The 22,105-nt window shown below is 36.3% G+C and overlaps 1 protein-coding gene across 3 annotated transcripts in view; it reads right to left on the bottom strand.

Moving 5' to 3' along the window:
* The window catches only part of RAF1 (Raf-1 proto-oncogene, serine/threonine kinase), a 50,185-nt gene that overhangs the window by 13,124 nt on the left and 14,956 nt on the right, over positions 1-22,105 (bottom strand). The window contains exons 2-13 of one of the 3 annotated variants that reach the window (XM_009636632.2): positions 16,672-16,887; positions 16,228-16,340; positions 15,093-15,195; positions 13,387-13,544; positions 12,323-12,421; positions 10,712-10,865; positions 9,120-9,179; positions 7,291-7,318; positions 7,079-7,206; positions 5,782-5,899; positions 1,757-1,841; positions 633-809 (exon numbers count right to left, since the gene is read on the bottom strand). In XM_009636632.2, the coding sequence (XP_009634927.1) occupies positions 633-809; positions 1,757-1,841; positions 5,782-5,899; positions 7,079-7,206; positions 7,291-7,318; positions 9,120-9,179; positions 10,712-10,865; positions 12,323-12,421; positions 13,387-13,544; positions 15,093-15,195; positions 16,228-16,340; positions 16,672-16,878 (1,430 nt within the window). In that variant the 5' untranslated portion in view covers positions 16,879-16,887. The remainder of the gene's footprint in view (positions 1-632; positions 810-1,756; positions 1,842-5,781; positions 5,900-7,078; positions 7,207-7,290; positions 7,319-9,119; positions 9,180-10,711; positions 10,866-12,322; positions 12,422-13,386; positions 13,545-15,092; positions 15,196-16,227; positions 16,341-16,671; positions 16,888-22,105) is intronic. The other 2 variants (XM_035892229.1, XM_035892231.1) reach the window with 2 other exon arrangements.

Genomic DNA, 22,105 nt, shown 5'->3' with positions numbered 1-22,105 from the left:
ACAAACTGCTTTAATTTGCAGTCACAATACATGCCCTAATTTTCTGGGTGTCTGGCTGGAAACCTCATTCCCGATCTACAAAATGGATGAGCACTGACAGCGTCAGCCCATGTCAGCATCTTTTATGCTACCGATACAAGAACATGTTCTGAAGGAGAACGATTCAAAAATACATCTGCATGCGTGAGTCCTGTAGCTGTAGAACAGGAACAGCTATCCCCTCACTCACAGGAGAACCACCAGTGTAAATGAGTGTTTGCCAAACACTGCAGTGTTATAGTAACACAGGGAAGGAGAAAAAAAGAAGCTAATTCTGTGTTTAGAATAGGATCTCATCTAGTGCATTACAGTAAGACATCAAGCTACAAAAAAAGATAAAATACAGAAGAGCTGACTGTTAAGTGACTAGTGGTCTAACAGGAACTAAGGCAAGAATCTGTGGGGAAAAAAAATACTAAATGAAAGTAAGAATGCATACGACAGCGCTGAATTCAGGCTGCACAAAATCTTTACTTGGCATAACATTTTGACCCGTTACTATTTTAGCACAACTTCACATATTAGGGTTTGGGGAAGAGAAGGGAAAGCCCGTTCCAAGAACAAAAATAGCCAAAATCGTTCATCCTACTCACTCCATTCCCTGTGCTGTCTGACGAGCAATATCAATGAGCTGGAACATTTGGAACTTGGTCTCTTGAACATGCAGGTGTTTATACAGACTGCTTCCTTCACACCACTGTGTAACGATGGCCAGATTATCTTTAGTCATGTAGCCCATAAAGAGCAAAATATTAACATGCCGAGTCTTCCTAATAGAAAGCAGCAGAGAGAGAAATTAGTATCTTCATGAAAAAAATGTTTTTGAGTTCTTTTAAAAATGCATTCCTGGCTGAAGGAACATATTTCAGCTTTTGAGTCCGAAATCGTAAGTTTCCTGCACAATTTTTGCCAACTGGATGTGTGTGTAAAGTTTGTTTTTAAAAATAATAAAATTATGCCACAGTTGCCAATTTATAATTTTTCAATAAAATCAGCTGATTTTCTGCTTTTTAGTTAAAATACTTCATTTTAGTTCCAAGGAAGTTATTTAAAATCAACCTTTAAGAAAAAGATGTCATGAAAATTCATGGGTTTTGAAATTAACAACCAACATTCATGCTTGCAAGTGGTATTAGAAAAAGTTACTCCCATAACAGAAGTCACGCTGAAAGCTGTGAAAAAGTGACAACTTTAGCTAGAAGATTGGATCCCAGTAGGAAACTAAAGGGTCATTATAAACTGTGAAGGAATTAACAGGTGAGAAGATAGTCCTTGCGTATTCTAATTAGTTCAGTTCCAGGATTAACATTACAGACAGTTAATTGGACACTACAGAACAGTATTTTTGAAAGCAGAGAACAGTTATATAGATGAGAGCATACATTTTAAAAAAAAAAAAAAAAGGGAGTTATGCTGCAATTTTAAAAGGTACAGTTCAAATATTCTGTCTGGTGACAAGAATTATGGCAGAATTTATGAACATTTTACGGTATGCCAAATGTGACTGAAATACTCCAAAATTATGACTGCTGTCTCACAGCTCCACAACAATATTCACAAATATCACTATATGATCTCTTTTTATTCTTCTTGTCTGGAGATCTGTTTTTTGTGTCTATCAAATATAGAATATTGGGCAAGACAGCTTAAAGGAGGGGTAGTAGTCAAACACAGTGCCTTGGAATAACAGAATTCAGCAATGAAACCACCAACTCACCTTAATACAGCCACTTCATTTCTGAAAGCCTGGAACTGTTCTGGGGTTGGATCTACAACCTTTAGTATCTTCACTGCTACATCCCCTGAAAATACATTTACCGTTAAAGTTACTAAAAACACAGCTTTTTTTTTTTCTTCCCAAAAAATAACATTAACATACAATATACTTAAAAAATCCTCATTTCTGCACAGTACACCTCTACAAATTTTTACACAGGTCAAGGTTTTCCTGCAGACGCATAAACTTCCATAGTATCAAGCAATTCATTTACCTGAATTTCAGTCTAATGGAAAAAGTCATTAACTGTTCACATGCTTCCCTTCTATTTTTTAACAGCTATGGCTGGCTAGAACTACATGTATGCTTTCTGCAGGGTATGAAGCTACTAAATAGTTGTTGAAAATGAAGGTGTTCTAGTATAGGTGCATTCTCAGCACATCATTTCAAGCACAGTCATATCAGAGTCCCTCAGCTTCCAAACAGTATCCAAAGTTTCATCACTTTCCCTTTTCCATGCAGCTTTAGCATGCATATATATATACACACCTTTGTGGTTTTATATAATTTATATAATTACATTTAATATGTTGAAGTTTATATATATATAACCTGTGTGGATGTATGCGCACACACATCCTTTTTTAATATAAACTTTCTAGATTTAAATACTGCTAAATTTCAGGAATGGGAGGATTTTCTATCCAGGAATAGCAGAAAAATCATGAACAATGTAACTGATTTTAGTATTTCAATAACAAATTTGGGGACTACAGAAAGCAGAATATCTTACTGTTCTTTAAGCTGACACATTATAAAATTTAACTTAAAAGCTTCATTTGAATTGTTTTCATTGTCGGTGCTTGCTTTAGATTTCAGTCTCTGTTAAAGGGTAATACAGAGAGGAACATATGATGATCCAGTGCGATCTGTTTAGAGACTGTTTCCAGAGAATAAAGTTATAAAACCAGTGTACATCCAGAAAACAGCAGAGTTGAACTGATTCAAAAAACATACAACAGGGAATGTAGACAACTGGTCTAGCAAAAGTAAAATCACTAACAGCAAAACCCACCGATTGATTCCTCAGTGAAAGAAGTAAACATCACATTCATTTTAACTACAGATGGACAGCATTTTAGAATTCAAGAGGGGGATAAACTTGCCTTGACACTGTCACAGGAAAGTAAAAGCAGCTTAGGAAAACTGAAACTTCAATATTAGTCCACATGCAGTAAAAAGATTTGGAGTTGCTATACTCCAACACAGGCTTATCCCATAGTTTAAAGGCTGCTGCCACTTAGCATTACAGAATCAGACAGATTTAAAAAAAAAAAAAATAATTCCTAGAGCAACAGATTTCTCTGCTACCACAATCAGTTATTATTTTCTTCTTAATATGGTCTCTTTTCCAAGATATATTTGAAAAATATGTTAGCGTGTCTGTAGAATACAATGATCAACAGAATACTTCAGGAATACTAACAGCTTCATTAAAACAAAATGTTGCCAACAAAGTATGAGGAGGATCTGCAAACTAGTACTATTGAAAGTTTCAGAGGACCCTGGGTGAACTGCAGTATCTTCAACTGTAGTTACCAGTTGCTTAGTTTATGTATAATTTGAAGTCACAAAGACGCACAAATATTGAACACGTTTATATTGTCTTCCTTTAACTTCACTAAATGCAATATACTTCCTATTTCATCCTCTAGCATCTACACAAAGAGAACCATCTCATATTTGCAGCATACATAATGTTCTGTAACTTACAGATCTCTGCTTGCAGACCAGAGCAGGAGAATGTAACTGGTAGAAAGACTACACTTTCATGCGACTACCAAAATCACAGGCTTTGAAACAGCCTGTTCCTGTTGCAACTCCTGCTGACATACAATGCAAGACCAACGGATGTTCTACCAATACTTGAAGTATATTGCTATGAGTTATGCCAAGACAAGGCAAGGATGCAGCATCCACTGATTACAGGCCAAATGTTTTCAGATTATTTTTCAAAATATTCTCCATTATGATCCTTGCTCCACAGATGAAAAGATGTTTTTAACCTTACACTGTTCTTACTGAAACAGGTGCCACACTTTTTTTAGGCTTGATGGCATTTCCCAAGCAGTTTTCTCTATGGAAACAAATACACAATAGCACTTGTTTTGTTTAGCAGCAATCTGAAGACAAATCAGCTTCCGCCACCCCCCAACCACCAAAACCCTAGAACTGATTACCAGGGTCAAAGGGGAAATGTGAGTGTTTATGATAGGTAGTCTTCCAACCCATTTAAACTGCCTTGGTTCTCTTTCCGCCTTTTAAATTTAGAAGCATGCTACAGGACACTACAGGATCCAAATGGGGTCTGTAACAGAAGTGGTGCAAATATGAAAATTAGTACTTAACCATCAGAACAATCTGGAAAAATATGGAAGTGCAAGATACCTGTTCAACGAGACACACACTCCTTAGAGCAAGACTGTCCTTGACACTTCATTTTTATTTTGGAAGGTTCAATCAGGGAAGCTTACTGGAAACCTAATATGGTTTGCATATAAATTGTACACAGTCTTCCACAGGTGCTCTCCAAAGGTTCACTGCAAAAAGTCCTTCATAGTTGGGCATGTTAGGAAACCCAACACCTCTAACTTAATATAGAATTTTTACTTAAGTTTGCAGCAGTCTGCCCACTTCAAGTAATTTCATTTAGCTTCACCAAGACATTTTTATTGCTGCATTTGTACTATTAGAATAGGTTACTACAAAAAGCCTGCAGTTTCACTAACTTGTGCACTGTGAACTCCCAGTTTCTTCAATTCTAAACAGAAAGACTTGCAAGAAATATAAACGCTAAATCCTTTAAGACCAAACCACAAATGGTGCTTACAAAAAAAAAAGAAAAAAATTTAGTAATTTAACTTTGACTTTCCCGAGAAATCAGGAGAACTATAAGCAGTTATCACAAATATGATACTGCATCTTATCAAATTAGGGGAGAGATATAGAGCCATCTTGTGCACACAACTGAAGGTTCTTCATAAATATGTAGCTCAATGTATTTCCTGTTTAACATAGGAAGAACCAAAGTTCTTGATACACTAAGAGTATTTACTAGCATGAAATTCAAGTATATTAGCAAGAAATTAACATTTATTGCCCTGTTTAATGAAATCTTACTTATCCTATCTTTCTTCTTGATTTCTGTGTTCCATTTCAATTTATATATAGAAAATCAGTTGAACTGTTCATGAATATTACTTTTAGCATAAGAATAGTCCTTCAGTTGACATTGACAACATTTGGGCTTTAAGACATGTAAGTATTTATGCTTTAAAAATAGAGGGTGGAAGATAAGTTTCCAGATTTTTTTTAATTTTATGACAATATGATTTTAATTTTTTTTTTATGTCAATAACACCGTTTAAGTTAGGGCCTAGAGGGGATTTATGTGCGTTTCTTTTTAAATCACAAGTCCTGAATTTGGAACCTAGTTCTGCAGTTCTGCAATGTGCCTCTTTTCAAAGTATTCCAGCTAACTTTATATCATAAACTCTCACATCAACCATTTTTTCCTTAGAAAAACTCCACAGTAAAAGCAATTTATCCTTATTTCCTTTCCCTGCTACCTTGAATTTAACTACGCTAGTTAAACCACAGAGGTATTAAAAACAAAGTAAAATTAATTTAAATGTCAGCTGTGACAATTCCCAGCTAAATTTGCTATTTCAATCCCACTAGTGGGAAGTGAAATCTTTTCAGAAAACAAGCTGTTGTAGAACATGGTAATAAAGAAAACAATGTTGGCTCCAATACAGCGAACATGAAGATGGCCCTTGTGAGGTTCAGATTTGGATGTCTGTTCTTTGCCTTCATTTCCCCACTGCTAATATTAGGAAATTAATATTTCTCACCTACTATCTTTACAAGCACACAGAACCATTAAAACAATTTTACCTTTTTCTGGATTTCTGTCCTACAGTATCAACATTTTGAGAAGACAGTAACCCTTGTCAAGAACTTACCATGCCATTTGCCTTTGTAAACAGTTCCAAAAGAACCTGACCCTATTCGGGTAGAAAGCATGACTTCACTTGCTTCTATTTCCCAATAATAACTGGAATCTCTCTGTCCACGAGGCCTCTGGAACAAAAAATAACATGGCTTCACTGTAAGTATTTAATCAAATATATTATATATACACACCAAAAGTGAAGTAACTTCCTTCATACAAGTTTAGAGATGTACTGAAACCTTGAGGGCTTTGTCCTGCATTTTGGACTTCTGTTTTTTTCTCCTCAATTTGTGAGGGGTGGTGGTTTTGGGCTTTTTTTTTTTAAAAAAAAAAAAAAAAAAAAAAAAAACAACAAAACAAAACAAAAAAACAATACCCAACAAAAAACACCCAAACCCCCTCCAAAACAAAACACACACAAAAAAAAACCCAACCCCACCAAAAACCCAAACCCACAGAACATTTTCTTGGATGGCTTTAACTGCTCAAGAAGTTATCCTTAAGTTCTGCACTAGAAACTTAAACCCTCATCTTAGATCTTAAGAGGAACAAATATTTTATAATCAACTATTTAAAGACATCTGAAATACTTAAGAAACTGACATTTTCAAAATTACAATACTAAAACTCAGGATCTCATTTACATATTTAAAAGGAATAAACCAAAAAGATGAGAGCAGAATTATTAAATGTTGAAGTAATTAACAACTGTTGAGTCCCACTAAGCAACTGTACTTTCATTTTTAAATCTTACAAGCCTTCCAAAAAATCGAGATATCATTCATTATTATTCTAACTTTTCCTTCTCTCCCCACTGCCAAATTTAAATAAAGCCTTTGAGGAAAAACTTGCAATTTGTTAAACCTGCTTCTCCCTGAGACATTTTGAGTAACTTTACTATGAAAATGATGGCATTATCAATATCCATTTTCTATGGAAGCTACGTCAATACAGTTCAGATAACTTTAAACATATTAAAAAAGAATACAAAAGATGATGCAGCCTCTAAAGATTTAAAAAGGTAATCCTTGAAACTGTACTGAAAAATAATTTCACAGTACTGTCTGAAATTAATTTTCAACCCAAACCACTTTGTTCTGAGTATTTATAACACAAGGCAATATTGCTATCTTTCCCAAGCAAGTTAGAATTATATCGCTATTACATACACACAGTGCAGAGCAATCAGAGATTGCCAGCAGTTTGTATTGCCTTTTAAGTACAGAAATTTATCCCAACACACCACTACTCCCAGCCTAGTTTAATTTTTTTTTTTTAATTTAAAAATCAAATATTACCATACTTACAATTTTGTTTTTTTCTTGTGTATTGGATCCAGGGGCTCTCTCTCTTTGGGCTGGGACTGGGGTTTTGGGCTGAGACCAGCCAGTGGGGCTCATATTGTTAGGACTTCCAGACAGAGCAGAGGGAGAAGCTTAAATATAAACACAAAAAAATTATGAACCAGAAAATAAATACAAAATAATATTCTCTATTATTTTATTTTTGGAAACCATACCTGATTCACTGTGGCTTCGAATTGCATCCTAAAACAGAGGAGATAGAGTTAATAAACATATGAGAACATATAAAGGAAGCAGGAATAGTGTTGAAATCATTCCTGACAGTTTTGGTCAACTGTGATACAATATTGACCAATACCCTCCAAAAGATGACAGCTTGGTTATTTTCTAGAATTACAAGAATCCTATATGCTAAAACCCATGCAATTTGTGAATTCTTACAAAACATTAAAAATATTCACAACATTTTAAAAGGTATTATGACCAAAAATAAAGGGGGGGGGGAAGACAGACACAGAACGAGAAGAAACACTAGAAATACTGTCTGCATTCCCACCACTGTTTTTTTGTACATGCTTGTATTTCAGATCTGAACATAGCTCCTGTGATAGCCCTGTATGTCTAGAGGACAAGTTCAAAAAGGTTTTGGGTTACAAGTAGAGAAACTTTTAAAAGCCCCTAAAATATTCCAAGTCAATATACACTTTGAAATATCTCTACCATACTATTTCAACTCAAAAAAGGCTACGTCTAGTACCCTAATACAAAACCATCTAATTTGCCAAACATTTTTCCACAGCTTAAAGTTTGATGATATTTGAAAAGCATGTTCTTACACAGTTCACTAGTTGGTACAGTGCAACAACTCTCACCTCATGCCACAGGCACTTTACAACACAATTCTACAGCCATGCACAAGATCAACTAAGCTCTGACATACATGACTTTACAACTTTTCTCACCTGCTATGTATTATCCCAAAGTACATACAGGAAAGGTAAAATATCCAGGTACTGTATAAGTACAAAGCAAGAACATGCACTACAGAAATGTTAAACACTGTCAAAGTTAATAGGAATCAATTCAGACTTTCTAACTAGTTAGTAGAATAATAAATGTATGATTTCACAGGAGGACAGAACAAGCCTACTTTCCACCATACAGTTCTCAAATTAATTCAGATTATCCTTAGTAAAGATTCATTTATGAAATACATCATTTTAGCTAGTTATTGCATTCTCCCAGGCTTGACTCTATATACAGTATTCCTGCAGCATACCTCTACTCTACACCTGAGCGGATTAAAATCTGCATAAACTACCAATGAAGAAAACTTGCAAGTTACTACTCCTATCTGTTTTGAGGACAAGAAAAATCTTTAAGAACCTAAATTAATAACAAGCGATGGTTTTTATACATCAGCCTGAGAACATAACTGCTTTCAAGTAAGCTGGCAAAGGATAACTAAATAATTTAAAATCATTCTCATACTTATGTATACATACTTTCAGAAAAAAAGTATTGTTGAACTTCAATCCTGATGTGAATATTTTCTTTTTTGCTTATGAATCCTACAGCAAATTAACCAAAATCAGTGTTCTTTAGAGTTGTTATTACAACACAAATAATACCATACAGTGCTGTAGTCTGTCACCTTTGCTTTGATGTGAAATAAAAATAGCACATCACGTTCTTCATCTGTGGGTTTTGTAGTTAAATTCAACAAAATAGTTTCCAGAGGAAAAAAGCCACACAATGGATGTGTTTGAGAAGGTTTTGCTTTAAAAACTGTGTGACCAAATGCATCTCTAATCCAAGCCTCTTCAAATTCAGTATGGATTCATCCAGCTAAACTAAAAATTAAGCTCTTCTATCAATTTGCCTCTTCCAATTAGCGTCCTCAATATTTAAGTATAAGCATGCTATAAAAATTTTCATCAGATCAACTCCAGATTAAACATCTCATATGGACACTGCCATGGCTTACAAGTTATAGCAATCCTGTTAATCACAAGAAAACAAAAGGCACCAAGAAAATACCTACTCTTCCCCTCAAACAAAATCGTCTGCACCAGGAACTGGGAGAAGCATTCAGGCTGTTATTCTAGGCCAACACAGTAAGAGATAAAAGAAAAGAACAGAGGAAGTATAAAAAAAAAAAAAAATTAAATGTTAGAATAAATGAAAGAAAAAGTAACCTCATTTGTTTGATATATGATAATTAAGTGCAGTAAAACTTTTAAGTAAGTATTCCTGTTCAAATCCAAAAGTTCACTAGTATTCATCCTGTGGTAAACCACTTTATTAAGGTGGTCTTCCTCATGTCATACTAGAAGGTCTGTACTACCTTTTTTTGTGGTATACTTTTTTTAAAAACTTTTACTTTTAAAGCAGCTATCGCCTTTAAGATGTGACAGCTGTTTTTATTCAGTCCCTATAATATTATGAAGAGCCAGGATAGGAAGCATTTCTGCCTTTACTGCTATGCATAAAGGATAAAGAAAGCAATGCCTTCTTAAAGGCTCACCACATTACAAAGTTTGATAATTCATATTCTCCTTCTTAAGTGCTTCATTATTTTTCATGCCATAAAAGATGGTCAACCAGGCTTCTGAAGCAGCAGCAAAGGCTGTAAGCCTAAGAAAACCAAAGAGAAAGGAAGGGTACCCTTCCCCATAAAACCCAGCTGACACAAAGCTTCTAACTAAAAAACCTTCATGGGGCTGCAGTGCACTTTTCTTCAGTTCCACCAAAGGTCCACAGGATGTCTCTGGCCCATTACAGAGTCTTCACATTTCATAGAATCCTATAAATTACCAGCTCAAGATGCAAGTAAACTGGGTAGTCAAAGGCTTTTGCTTGGCCTAAAAAGTTTTTAAACTATTCCAGAGCAAAAAAACCCAACAAACAGTGCTTGCTCTGAAGTCCTGTAGTTCAGCTCTTTCTTTCTGCAAGCCTTTCCTGCACACCACTCCCTTATTTTGTTAAGGTTATCACAAAACAAAACAAACAAGCCAATTTAGGCTTGACTTCAAAGAATTGTCTCTCCCCGCAGTGCAAGGCGGGGGGGAGAAAAAAAAAGAAAAAAGGTGCTTGAAAACAAGTAAAAGCAGAAATATTCTCAGATACAGATGGCTTTAGCACAAAAGCCCAGAATCGCTGTTAATTCCGTACAGGTATAACACAAAACATATTGGCAGTAAGCTTAGATTTCAGTATTCCAACTCTGAGAACTACATCCAGACTTACAGTACCTGTAGTCTGATTTAAAACAAACACCAGCCCCAACAAATCCAGATTTTTAAGTTTGAAAGAACATTTTTAGACATGCCTAGTAAGCATTTCTTCAGCAAAACTGAGCTTATTTTCTTTTCAGATCTGTGAAACTTGATTGCTAAGCTCCCCCTCATCTTTACAGACACCAAAAATCTGCCTAGAACTTCAGCAAAGTTGATAAAGACTGCAAGAATGAACTATTAATTGTCTATGCAAATGCGTCACCTGTATTCTTCATCACTCAGCCAACTAAGGCAAACAGTAAGCAAATGACAGAAAGTAAAGAAGAAAACCCAACTATTAGATGGGCAGTCACAATTTTAGTTTAACTTTATGCTATTCCCTCCCTACCAATATTACCTCAATTATCCGGCTGTCTACAGGCATCGTAGTGCTAACCATATGGACATTTGGTGTGGATGTAGATCGTTGTCTTTGGGAAAGGGAGCCCTCAGAGGAAGGATTTGATGTGTTGAATGTGAAGGCATGAGGTGTAGAATACCTGTGCTGGGAACTAAGAAGGAAAGAGAGAGAAAGTTGTGGTTATTTTTTGCCCTCTAGCTATTGAAAAACACTGTTCAATGTAACCACTCCAAAATCAATATACAGAGTTCCAAACAGAGAAAGCATTGGGACTTAGATGCTAACTACACTACTTGGTCAGCTGAATCACTCCCAGTTTAACTTGGGAAATAAATTAAAAAACTTGAAGATCTCGTCAGCTCACTAACTTATCTAGTGTGTTTAACGTAAGTCTGTTTCTGCTGTTATAAATTTTGCCACAGTTCACCTCAATCCCATCAAATCACATTTAATATACCGATAAAATACGGGCTCTGATAGATCAATTCAGGTCTGTGAAATTCAAACAAACTGCTCATTTCAAGCCTGTTAAAGACATAGCTTAAGAGCTACTTAGAGCCCTAAACCTGAAAGGTTTGCAAGACTGTTCAACGGTTCGCACAGAACAGCCAGCAAGGAAGTCATGAAACCCAATAAGAGTTAAAAGGAGGCCAACACTAAAATCCAGTGCAACAAAGACTTAGAAATCACAGCTAAGGTCACTCAAACCTTATTTTTCCCAAAGCACAGAAGTATCTTAACTGAAATCAGCCAGCCTTCACAAAAAGCTTAAAAAACTATCAAGTTAATGAGTCATTGTTCAACAACACTGGAAATAAAATAATATGGCAAAGAGAATGTAAGATCAATTCCTGATGCAGTTCCCACTAAAATAAATAAATAAATAAATACATAGAACCATTTGGGAGACAGCTACATGCTCTGTGCCTCATTCCTGAATAGGCCAAGATTTTTCAAAGGGATGTAGAAAAAAACAAAAGATGGCCTGCCCTCTTTCTTCAGCCTCTAGAATTTCAAGGAAAGGAATACAGGCACAAATTAGGATCAGAAGATAGGCCCCATTGAAAGGAAAGCAATTTTTATTCTAGCTTTTAAAACTATAGGAATGTTCTCTTTAGGTCTCAGAATTTTCTTTAAGAGGAATATATTTTCAGTTTCCACTGTTCTCTCTTTAAACTCTTATCTGTCATCATAATATTAGATCATTATTTTATTTTACATACGCGAGTCATGCAAAACGAGCCACAAACCTTTACGTGTACACTACCTAATCAGAGAAAATAAAATTAATTTACAAAAATACTAAAGGGAGCCTTGAATTTTCTTAGGCAGGAAAACAAAGGTCTCCAAGAAAACCTTTAAGACCCTCCCTTAAAATCTTAAGACTAAAAATCAAAAATATAAAATCCCAAATGAATGTTTTGCTTGAATCTAAGAACAAGAAAGGATGCTACATATTATCTATGATGAAGTGGTGTTGCCTTCTTGCACATTTATTCCAACGTTCTATAAGACTGTTCTATTTTTGAGGAGTTGGGGGTGTTTGAGTATTTTGGTTTTGAACAACTGTATTTCCCCAAACAGAAATGACAGGAAATACTAGCTTACCTAACAGGTATCCGGGAGACAGACTCCCGCATCCGTCTCATTGTCAAGGGAGGTAGTGCAGGGACACCACTGTCACTGATATTTGAATTTGGGAACAATCTGAAATATCAACAAAAACAATTACAAATTCAATTGCTACACTACCTCCTGTACAATGCTCTTTAAATCTGAAAATGTAAAGGGCTGTTTCTTTCCAGCATAGTTAAACTTCATGAACACATTCCTGTCTTTACATAATATTTTTCCTCTGTGTATGGTACGAGTAAAAACTATGTCTTTCAGACTCCCAAAGAAAATTTTGATGTGTTCTTTCTAAATTTAAGATATAAATCTTTCTACATCAGACTTCAGATTTTCCTGAAAGGCTCTTTGACACCAATTTTTTTAAGTTCTATTAAACCCAGGTAGCACCAAGTGGCACAAGTCATCCTACACTCTAATGACTAGTCAGTATAAGAAAATGCATATGACCAAGTTTAATTATAAAAAACCACAATCACCAAGTAAGACACATAAAATCAATTATAGGTTTTAACACTTCTGCATAAAAAGACTTCTTCTAATGTAATGATTTCCAACTTTCTCTAATCAATATTAGGAAAGTATGATCCTTCATCAGTTTTCTCACCATTCCACGCATTTTCAACAGGGTATAAAAAGTTGCGGTTGTTCTGAACACTCATGCTTCCAACAGCTAAAAACCAACTGAATCATGACCTTTTTTTCTTCTAACTGAAGTGTTATATGAGAGGAATTACTATTACTCTGTTGAAACATAGGGCATTATACCAACTCCCTGGTCATTCAAGATCTTTATTTGCTTGTCCCAAAACATTAAAATTTACAGCAAGAACAAAATGCATTTAATGTAAATGGCCTTCTTCACCTGGGAACAGACAATCATTGCTGGCTGTTTTATGAAATCAACACAAGTTCTGTATGCTGATGAAAGTGACAACAGTTCCCAACAATCCAAATTTTATCTTTATGACACAAGATTAAAAAAAAAGATGCTTCTCTGTCACAGAGAATTACTGTTGTTATTAAAAAGGAACAGTCCTTACAAGAGTTGCCTGATATTGCTCCAGTCGACACACATGGTTGGAACTTTAGTGCTGCAGTGTTCGTGGAATTTATAACCACATGTCTGACACCGAAACCCATTTAGCAGGAACTTCTGGCAGATGTCACAGAAAGCAAGCTTTAGAAATGTCTTCCGAGCCTAGAAAACACATTAAATGATTAATCAAAACCACTAGCTTCTCTTCATTAGCTGAGATGAACATCTTTGGAGTCTGGCATAAATAAATACAATGTTAAAATGTTATCAATGCCCCCAAAGTGCTACTGAACTTAAAACGACACTTAAGTTTTCTTGCATATATTTCCAGTTTGGTTGGAAGCTTGGAAAGCTTACATTTAGGGCTTTGTTTACCCGATTAATTAAAAAACAACAAACAAAACCCCCACAAACAAAAAAAACCAAACCGAAGTGTTCTGTCAAATTCAAAAGCACTATGTTGTGCTCAGTAAGATGACAGAGTTGGATGGGCCAAGAGTTGGGGGTTTTGTTTTTAGGAGGTGACGGAGGATTACATCATAAAACCACCTCATTTTTTTATTAGTCAAAATGTTTATTGTTTCTTTATGACTAACCAATACCCCTTGTATAAGAAATAAATCCCTTAGTGAATAAAATAGTTCAAGGAAATTCTACTTTTAAAAGTGGCATCTAACTTTTTTTTTTTAAAGCTTCTGAAATACAAAAAAAGATTAAAATGAGCCAAGGGGTTTCTTCCTCCGAAGTATACTGTAGAGGAAGGCTCAGAGTTTAAGCTTCTTCCAGATCTGAAGAAAAATATTAGTTTTCTGATGACCAACTGCAGATTATTTTATTTGTAGTTTTCTAAAAATGTAAAGTAGAAGCAAAGCTACTTTCAGTTTTTGTAAGCCAATCCTAACCTTTCCAATGGATGTAAATTATAATCCTTTAGTTCTGCCACTTAATACAAAATATTTCTGGGATAAAATAACAAAAAGGCTAGAATATAAGCAAAAAGTTCCTTCCCAGGGATAACAAAATAATGCAAGGTAAAACTGTTAAGAGTTAGGTGTTATCTCTTTGTTTAAAAAAAAAAAAGAAAAAAAAAAAAAAAAAGAGCAAGCTCTATTTATTTGCTCTGCACTGAGCAAATAATCCCTTTTTGAGAAGGAACTACAACTCTGAAGTCTTTCATCCCCCCAAAAAACACTCTGTCAGATTACAAGGCAGCATTCGCTCACAAAACGTCATGACCTTGCAGAATTAACAGCACCCTTGCACATTCAAGTACAACTACCAACAGGCCAAAAAAGCAGCAGAACTTATCCAGCCTTTTTTGACTGGTGAGCCAGAGACTGAAAATGCAAATTACCTCCCAGTTCTGGACTTTAAAGACATATCTTAATATGACAGTTACAGAAATATATACTTATTTAAAATAAAAATGGCAATCATCAGACCTTTGAAGAATATGCATAATGTGAGCTTTTAAAGTCTCTGACACCTAGGAATCACTAAACATAAGTAGAACTCTGGCATTTCATTGCAAATTGATATTTAGCCAATCTAATTTATGGGGAGTATGGGTAAATGAATCAAATCATCATTTCTGAAATCCCCCCCATGTTTAAGAAGCCAAAAGGTACCTAATGCCTAAAACATTCTTTGACTGAATATGTAGTTCAATTGGTACAATTTACATCAAAATACAGAAGAGAAAAAGCTTACAAAATTGTGTGTAGTGAGTGGAACATGATCAAGAAAGTCCACTTGCAGTTCCTCTCCAATCAAGGAGGCAGCATCTGTATTCCAATCCAAACGCACTTTTTTTCTGAAAGAAAATGGGGACAATAAAACTACTTAGGAGATAAGAAGTCTGGCCTAATCAATGATCTACGTTTTGTGAGTTTTCTTGAGTAAACTGAAAACAAATACATGAAAGCATGTCTAATGTCTTATAGTGAGCTATATTTTAGTGTCTTTCACTTAAAAAATTAGAAGCAACTTTGGAAACACAGCAATTCACCTCTTTTTATTTTTTAATGTGTAAGCCATTTAGAGATATAGATTATTTGAAATACGACACCTAGAAGCTGTAACGGAATCACAGAAATACCCTTATAAACAAAAGGTAAGAAATTATGAATGGCAGACTTAGTGACATGAAAGCCGTACTATGTGCTTCAGCACTGAAGTTACTGGTGGCCCCAGAATGGACTCAGTACACAGAGATGTAAACCCACAGATGACTGCCTCATGATTGAGGCTTAAAAGAGCATTACGCCCAAGCTTTACGAGGTGTGAAGTTAAATGTATTAACTCCATGAGATACCTTCACTCCCTCAGCTTGTAAAAGAATCATTTGGTATTTAATAGCAGCATCCCCGGTCCTACAAAAAATAAGGAATATCTGAAGTGAGATTTAAATCCAAACATTGAAGAGTTGTAGAGGAATGTAGAGCCTTAGAACTGAGCACACAAGAGATGTTCATTTAAGTTGGCTAAGAATAACTAGCACTGAAGTTACCAACTACAAATGCAGAGGAGGCATGCATCTCAAATACACATCATTTCATCTAGAGCATGACAAAAGCCTCTGTAAGACGTTACAAGGACTTACACCTCAATTTTGAGCATTTTTAATAGTTAGCTTTAAAACAAAAAGAAAATTTTTAATACCCAGGAAGCTGAAGGAGTTGTCCTAGAGGAGGGTAAAGAAAGCAACAGGGAAGTGTCCACAACCAAACTGTGGTTTTAAAAGAAACTAGCAAGAGAGGAAGAAAGCATTAACACTGCTATTCTAAACACAAGATTTTTACATTCTCTAGTTGAAAGTTTCACATGTAACATTAATGACTCTTACCCTTTTGGTTCAGTAAGAAGTCGAAAAACTGCACAGCATTCTGGCTGCAGACCTCTTACTTTAAGTGCCTTCATAAGACAGTCATGTAAGGTCATCCCATTTCGCACATTTACCTGTGACCAAAGGAAAAAAAAAATAGCCAGTGATTGCAGAATTTGTTTAAGCTTTTTGGGGGTAGGGCCAACTACTGTCTTTTGATGTTAAATATGCAAGTGAAATATCTTGCTCACATATATGGGAAAAATACAGCACTGAGGTAGAGAAATGGAGGTTCACAAAATACAGACATACTGCTTTCAAAAGATATCCTCTAGACTTAACAAACTGATGACAACACAATCACAGTAAGACATTTTATGAAGCTTGGCATTTCCCTTGCCAGATGCAAGTCACAGTGTTAGCAATGGGAACCGTATGACATTTCTTACATGAATGTAGACTTACCACCGTGCGCTGCTTGTTGGGCAAGAAAACACGAATAGTGTTACTAGTTTTGGAAGTATCTGATATTTTGCCATCATCAGATGCTCGGCGTTGGTAACCAAATTGCTGGACGATAGTAGGAGAAATACAGTTTGGGCCATCAAAGACAGAATCCTTGAGTCCAAAACCATTACTGATAGTCTTCCAAGCTCCCTGAATGTGCTCCATTGATGCGGTCTAAGAAACCAAAATTGAGAGTGTCAGGGAAAATTACAATATTCTTTGCTATAAAGTGGTACTCTCTCTTCCTGAAACAACAGACCTCACAGCCTCTTTTGAAAGCATCTGAAAACTGCACTGTCTTCTCCCCTGTGACATGATCAACCAACTCATACATGGTACCATTCAGCCACATCTGCAAAATTAGCCTGAGTCTTGAAAGCATTTGACTTTCTCTACATAAACAGATCATCAGTAATAGATGTGTAATTCCTCTCGCTGCATGTCTGGTGTCACAGGGGCACTTTACCATCATGTTAAGCCAGGCAGGGCATGCAAGTATGGGCACAGACTGTACTGTTAAGAAAAAGAGGCCCAACAGGAGCATTCACTGAAAAAATTTTACTTTTATCAGTGATTTTGGGGCTTTGGTTTGGGGGTTTTGGGGGGAGTTTTGGTTGTTGTTTTGTTTGTTTGTTTTTTTAAAAGGGCAGCAAGTTTAAGACTGTTAGTATACAACGAAATACGTAACATTTCAATAGTATCACAATTCGCATAGTATGAAACAGCAAAAAAAAAAAAAAAAATTCTAACACCCCCATATGCTATGCTCAGTTACATTTCAGCATAAACCTCTCCCAGGGCCAGGACACTAACAGGACCCTGCATGCTTTTTTTGCACAATTTCAGAGTGTTTTCACTCACAGCACAACTCCAAAAAGCCCTAGCTAGATTTGCAAGTACTTAACATTGCTACAGATCTAAACCCAGATCTGACTGGCAGCTAGAAAGGGAACATGTAACAACAAACTTGAAGAAAAAGATTTGGTTTATGTGAAGCACCTCCCATCACACACATCCACCTAGGCCTCTTACACTCTGTGCTACAAAGGGATCTTTCAGTCAGTTCATGAACATTTCGTTCACTGACAACTTGTACAATAACAACATACGTATCCTCTCCTTCCCTCCTGCCAATCGCTGTCATTCCTGCATCAATGCCACCAGTTGTGCAGGTCCAGTTGTTCAAAGGTTCAAAATATTTAAACATCAGTAAGATTTAAAACTCAACACCCAATTCAAATCTAATAGGATTTAGATACTTGGAATTCTTTTTTTTTTTTTTTTTAACCTATGACACAAAAATGACAACAGTCTTACATTTTGTGTAAAAAGGGAACAAGGAATGGGAAGACCCAGAGACATCCTGAAAAAAGGAGCGAGGAGGGCAGATAAAATTGAGGAATACAACTGAGTTCAGCACGCACAAGCAACTACAAGTACAACAATCTCACAATTCATATGCATTGCCCTACTGTCAGGAATCAGAAAGGTGAAAAAGAAGTTACAGACAGTTGCAACAACCGTATTATGCATATGGACAGCTAAAAAGAGTAACTAGTTAGACTACAACAATAAAAACAGAGTGGAAATAAATTGTTAGGTGAGAAGGGTAAGATGAAACCCAGACAACTTGTTCTCTTTCCTCCTCTTAACTTACCCACTATGGGGAAGCCTACTTTATTTCACCCTTCCAGGTAATACATGAGACAAAACAAGAGGAGCTAAACTGGATTTCTCTGCTGAGTAAGTTGAGATAAGGAATAGCAGGGCAACCATCAACACTTCCGTGTTGTCACTGCTGACGTAAATTGACAACAACCTAACGTTACAGCCTTTATATTTAATATTTTGACATGCAGCCAACGCTTCCTGAAAAATTAAAGAGAAACAGGAAATAACAAAAAATTCAAATCTGCACCTTGACAAAAGCTAAGTTTCACACCAAAAAAGGTACTTCCCTGCTCTAACGGTGCATATTCTCTCATCCAAATACAAAAGGCCTACTGCATACTGTAGAACAGCCTACTAGAGAAGATCACAGAAACACATTTTCAGGTTGCACACATAGTCAGAAAAACATAAGACAGCAACTGCTATCAGCCTTCCGTACAATACAAATGTCAGCTGTATCTTTGATTATGCATTTGCATCCTTCTCTTTCCTAGGACTATTGTCTCAAGTAAGTGCTAGATATTCTCAGACTGTGTATGTTTGGTATAATCCTCTCTTCCAGCAATGCCCTGCTCTCTCTTGCCGTTATGCTTCATCAGGACATTTTTGACATCTTTTTGGCTGCAGCTGATGACTGCATGGTTCATCCACAAGATGTTGAGAGTTCTTTTTCTAGAAAATGAAAGTACCTCCTCATCTCAGCAAGCAAATTTAAAGCATGCCATCCTTAGCTCTCCTTCCTGCCTCAACTGAAAGCTATGGGTTCTACTCACTTCAAGAAGGAGCCACCACTGAAGAGAGAAAGAAGGTGGTTCAGATCTGGCCTGCAGCGGATAAAGACCTGCAAGTGGCCTGAGGAGAGAGGGGTAGGGGTGAAGACAGGGAAGTTTAAAAGATACTTGCAGTCTCCTGGGGAGGAATAGGGAATCTGTGATGAAAAGTTGCTAAACCTGCTCTTGGCATCCATGGCACAAGGGCATGCAGTTGGTAAGGTGGGGCTTGTTGAAGAAATGGCAGTAATCAATTGCCCTGCTGCTGACTTCTGTGGCAGTTCAGAGGCAACCCTCATGTGGGATGACAGGAGGCTCCAGCTCCTCAAAAATCTCTCTTTGCTCAGGCCAAGAAGAGTCAGACCAAGAACACTTCAATTCTGATACTGCATGGGCAAGCACTGGATATGTTCACTTCTCAAAAGAAGTAATTCATAAAATTATTTACAACTTTCCCCTGCCCCTTCCCCGTAAAGAAAGCTAGCTTAAAAAAAATTGTATGAATATATACAAAAACATCCACTCTGAACTCGAACAGCTCGCTACATACATAGGTATGAGGTAAGACGATTAGCATGGTAACTACTTGACCAGTTTTGACTGCCAAAAAGAAAATGCAATCACACAAGGTAATATTGCACATACACACACTATTTCTAGTTGGTACATTGAACGCAGAAGCAAGCACAACAGCAGAAGATAACACACACGCTATTTCACAGGGCACAGGTGAGCTGCATTTCTCGCCACCTTAACAGATGAGACATGAGCAGAGCATAGCTTACCCATCAGTGCCCCATAACCCCTGCCCTGGCATTGAATTGTTTATTCATTCTGGCTCTTCTGCTCCAACCAATATTACTGAAAGCCATTTTTACTGAAACTAAATTTAATTTTCTCCAACTCTCCCAAGAGCCACACCAGTGGATCCACTCCAAGATCCACACCAGTGAAAAGATATCCGATATGCTCTAAAGAGAAATTTAATTTAAAGGAAAGGAGGAAGGATTTTCCAACGACGGCTTCCTAAATTCTTAGTTTGTCTATTCCAGAAAAAAATAGGTTTTCTTTCTTTAAATGAGTTACAAGCATGTTTCTGAAACATAATCATTACCGGATATTAGATTTATGTTTATGCCATGCTCAAATAAACCATTGCCAGCTGAACATTTTCATGCATCTTTCTAAAAGTTTTCTTCCTGCAACTCTTCACTTTCATGACCATTACTTCAAACAATCCATACTGCTAGGAAACTGATACTGACTTGTTTCATAATAAACATTCAATCTGAGCAGAAAAAAAACACCTCAACCTATTCTCCCACCTCCCACAAGCATAGTGCACACTGTGACCAAGACTGCATATTTAATTAGTACCTTTTGCATAGATTACAGATTTTGATAGTCATTTGAACAAGCATTAAAACCAAATGCACAATATAGCTATGCAATGCCCCTACCTGACAGTAAAAAATTCCTAGAGATGATTCACTTGTATCTACTCAGATCATACACTCACATGAATGATAATTCATTCATATCCAGAAGATACTTTAAGTTACTTTAACTTTTCCCATGACCAACAAAGAGCATTTACTCTGAACTGTTAAAAATTTCAGTCCATCTCCCTAAGGAATGCTGACAGTGGTAATGATGAAGCCTGAAAGTTTGCAGGATACAAAGCTAAACTTCCCTCAGTATAGAGTTTAGCTGCCTTGACCTTTACTTTATTTCTCAAACAAACACCAAAAGCTTTTAAAGAAAATGTAAATACGGCTCCCCTCCCAACATGCACACATGCTGTCATTTTTATCCACACAAACAATTAAGTCACACTCATGTCTAATGAAATACATATACAAAGGCAAACCAACATAGAACAAAACCCAAAATCCATTTAAAAATGAACACTTGTTAGAAAATACAAGCTTTAGAAGTTGGTTACAAGAAAAGTTTTCATCTTGGACACAAAAAGATCAATAATACATGTAACTGTGGTCTTTTCTCAGTTCCTCTCCATAGACTAATGGTCAATTGATTTAATACTGCACGGGTGACCAGTTTTATGGGGGGGAAAAAGAAGCCCACACCAAACAGGTATTGACTGTGATATACAGCAGGTTTTTTTAAAAGTAGCTTTTCATAGTAGTAGAAGATAAATATGGACCCATTCCCATATTAATAAATTAAGCCGTGATCAACATAAACATAAACACAGGGCATGAGTTAGGATCAGTCTAACAATCCAAGCAGATTTCTCATACGTTTACTAGGTTGGGCTTTTTCCTTTGAATGTCCTTCACTTTAAGAGATCAATGCCAAAAAGCAAGCCTCCCTGTAATAGAACAGAGAAAAAAAAAATAAAATAACAGGAGGAAACGTTATTGTTCAGGGGGAAGAAAAAAAAACCACCAACCACAAAAACCAACACTGAAAGATTACATCTGAATTCTGCCTTAGTTGTTCTGATCTTGGAAGCATCTTTTCTCACCTTTTTCTCTATTTCTCAGAACCATTCATTTCTTAGTTACTACTTCAGCTGTGATGCTACTAATGTAACTTTAAAGTATTTATGGGAAAAAATAACACTGGTTTTCCAACAATTAGGCTCTACAGTAAGGAGGGCACAAGGAACACAACTCTTGAGTCTGACACACTTTCAAATTGATTAAGCCTTTGCAAGATTAATACCTTTCTGCATTTAAGTGTAACTTTAAAACTTTGGTTACTAAGCATAAACCAAGTCATACCACTTGGCTGTACTAGGCTGTACTTTGGGCTCTGGTTAGTAGGAATTTGTCACCAAAACAATCTACACCTTTGGCTGCTCTATGCTTGCTCCCTCTGTTGATTAGAATGGCTCCAGGATACTTTTCCTAACCAGTTTTTAGGAAGATCTGTTTGGCCTGCCCTTTCCACAGATCATTCCCCTGTCAGTCATGCATTTCTTT

This window comes from Egretta garzetta, unplaced genomic scaffold (genome assembly GCF_000687185.1).
Source record: "Egretta garzetta isolate BGI_Z169 unplaced genomic scaffold, ASM68718v1 scaffold553, whole genome shotgun sequence".
In the NCBI taxonomy this organism is placed as follows: domain Eukaryota; kingdom Metazoa; phylum Chordata; class Aves; order Pelecaniformes; family Ardeidae; genus Egretta; species Egretta garzetta.
Note: the sequence above shows the minus strand (reverse complement) of the source record. Positions and strands in the feature narration are given on the sequence as shown.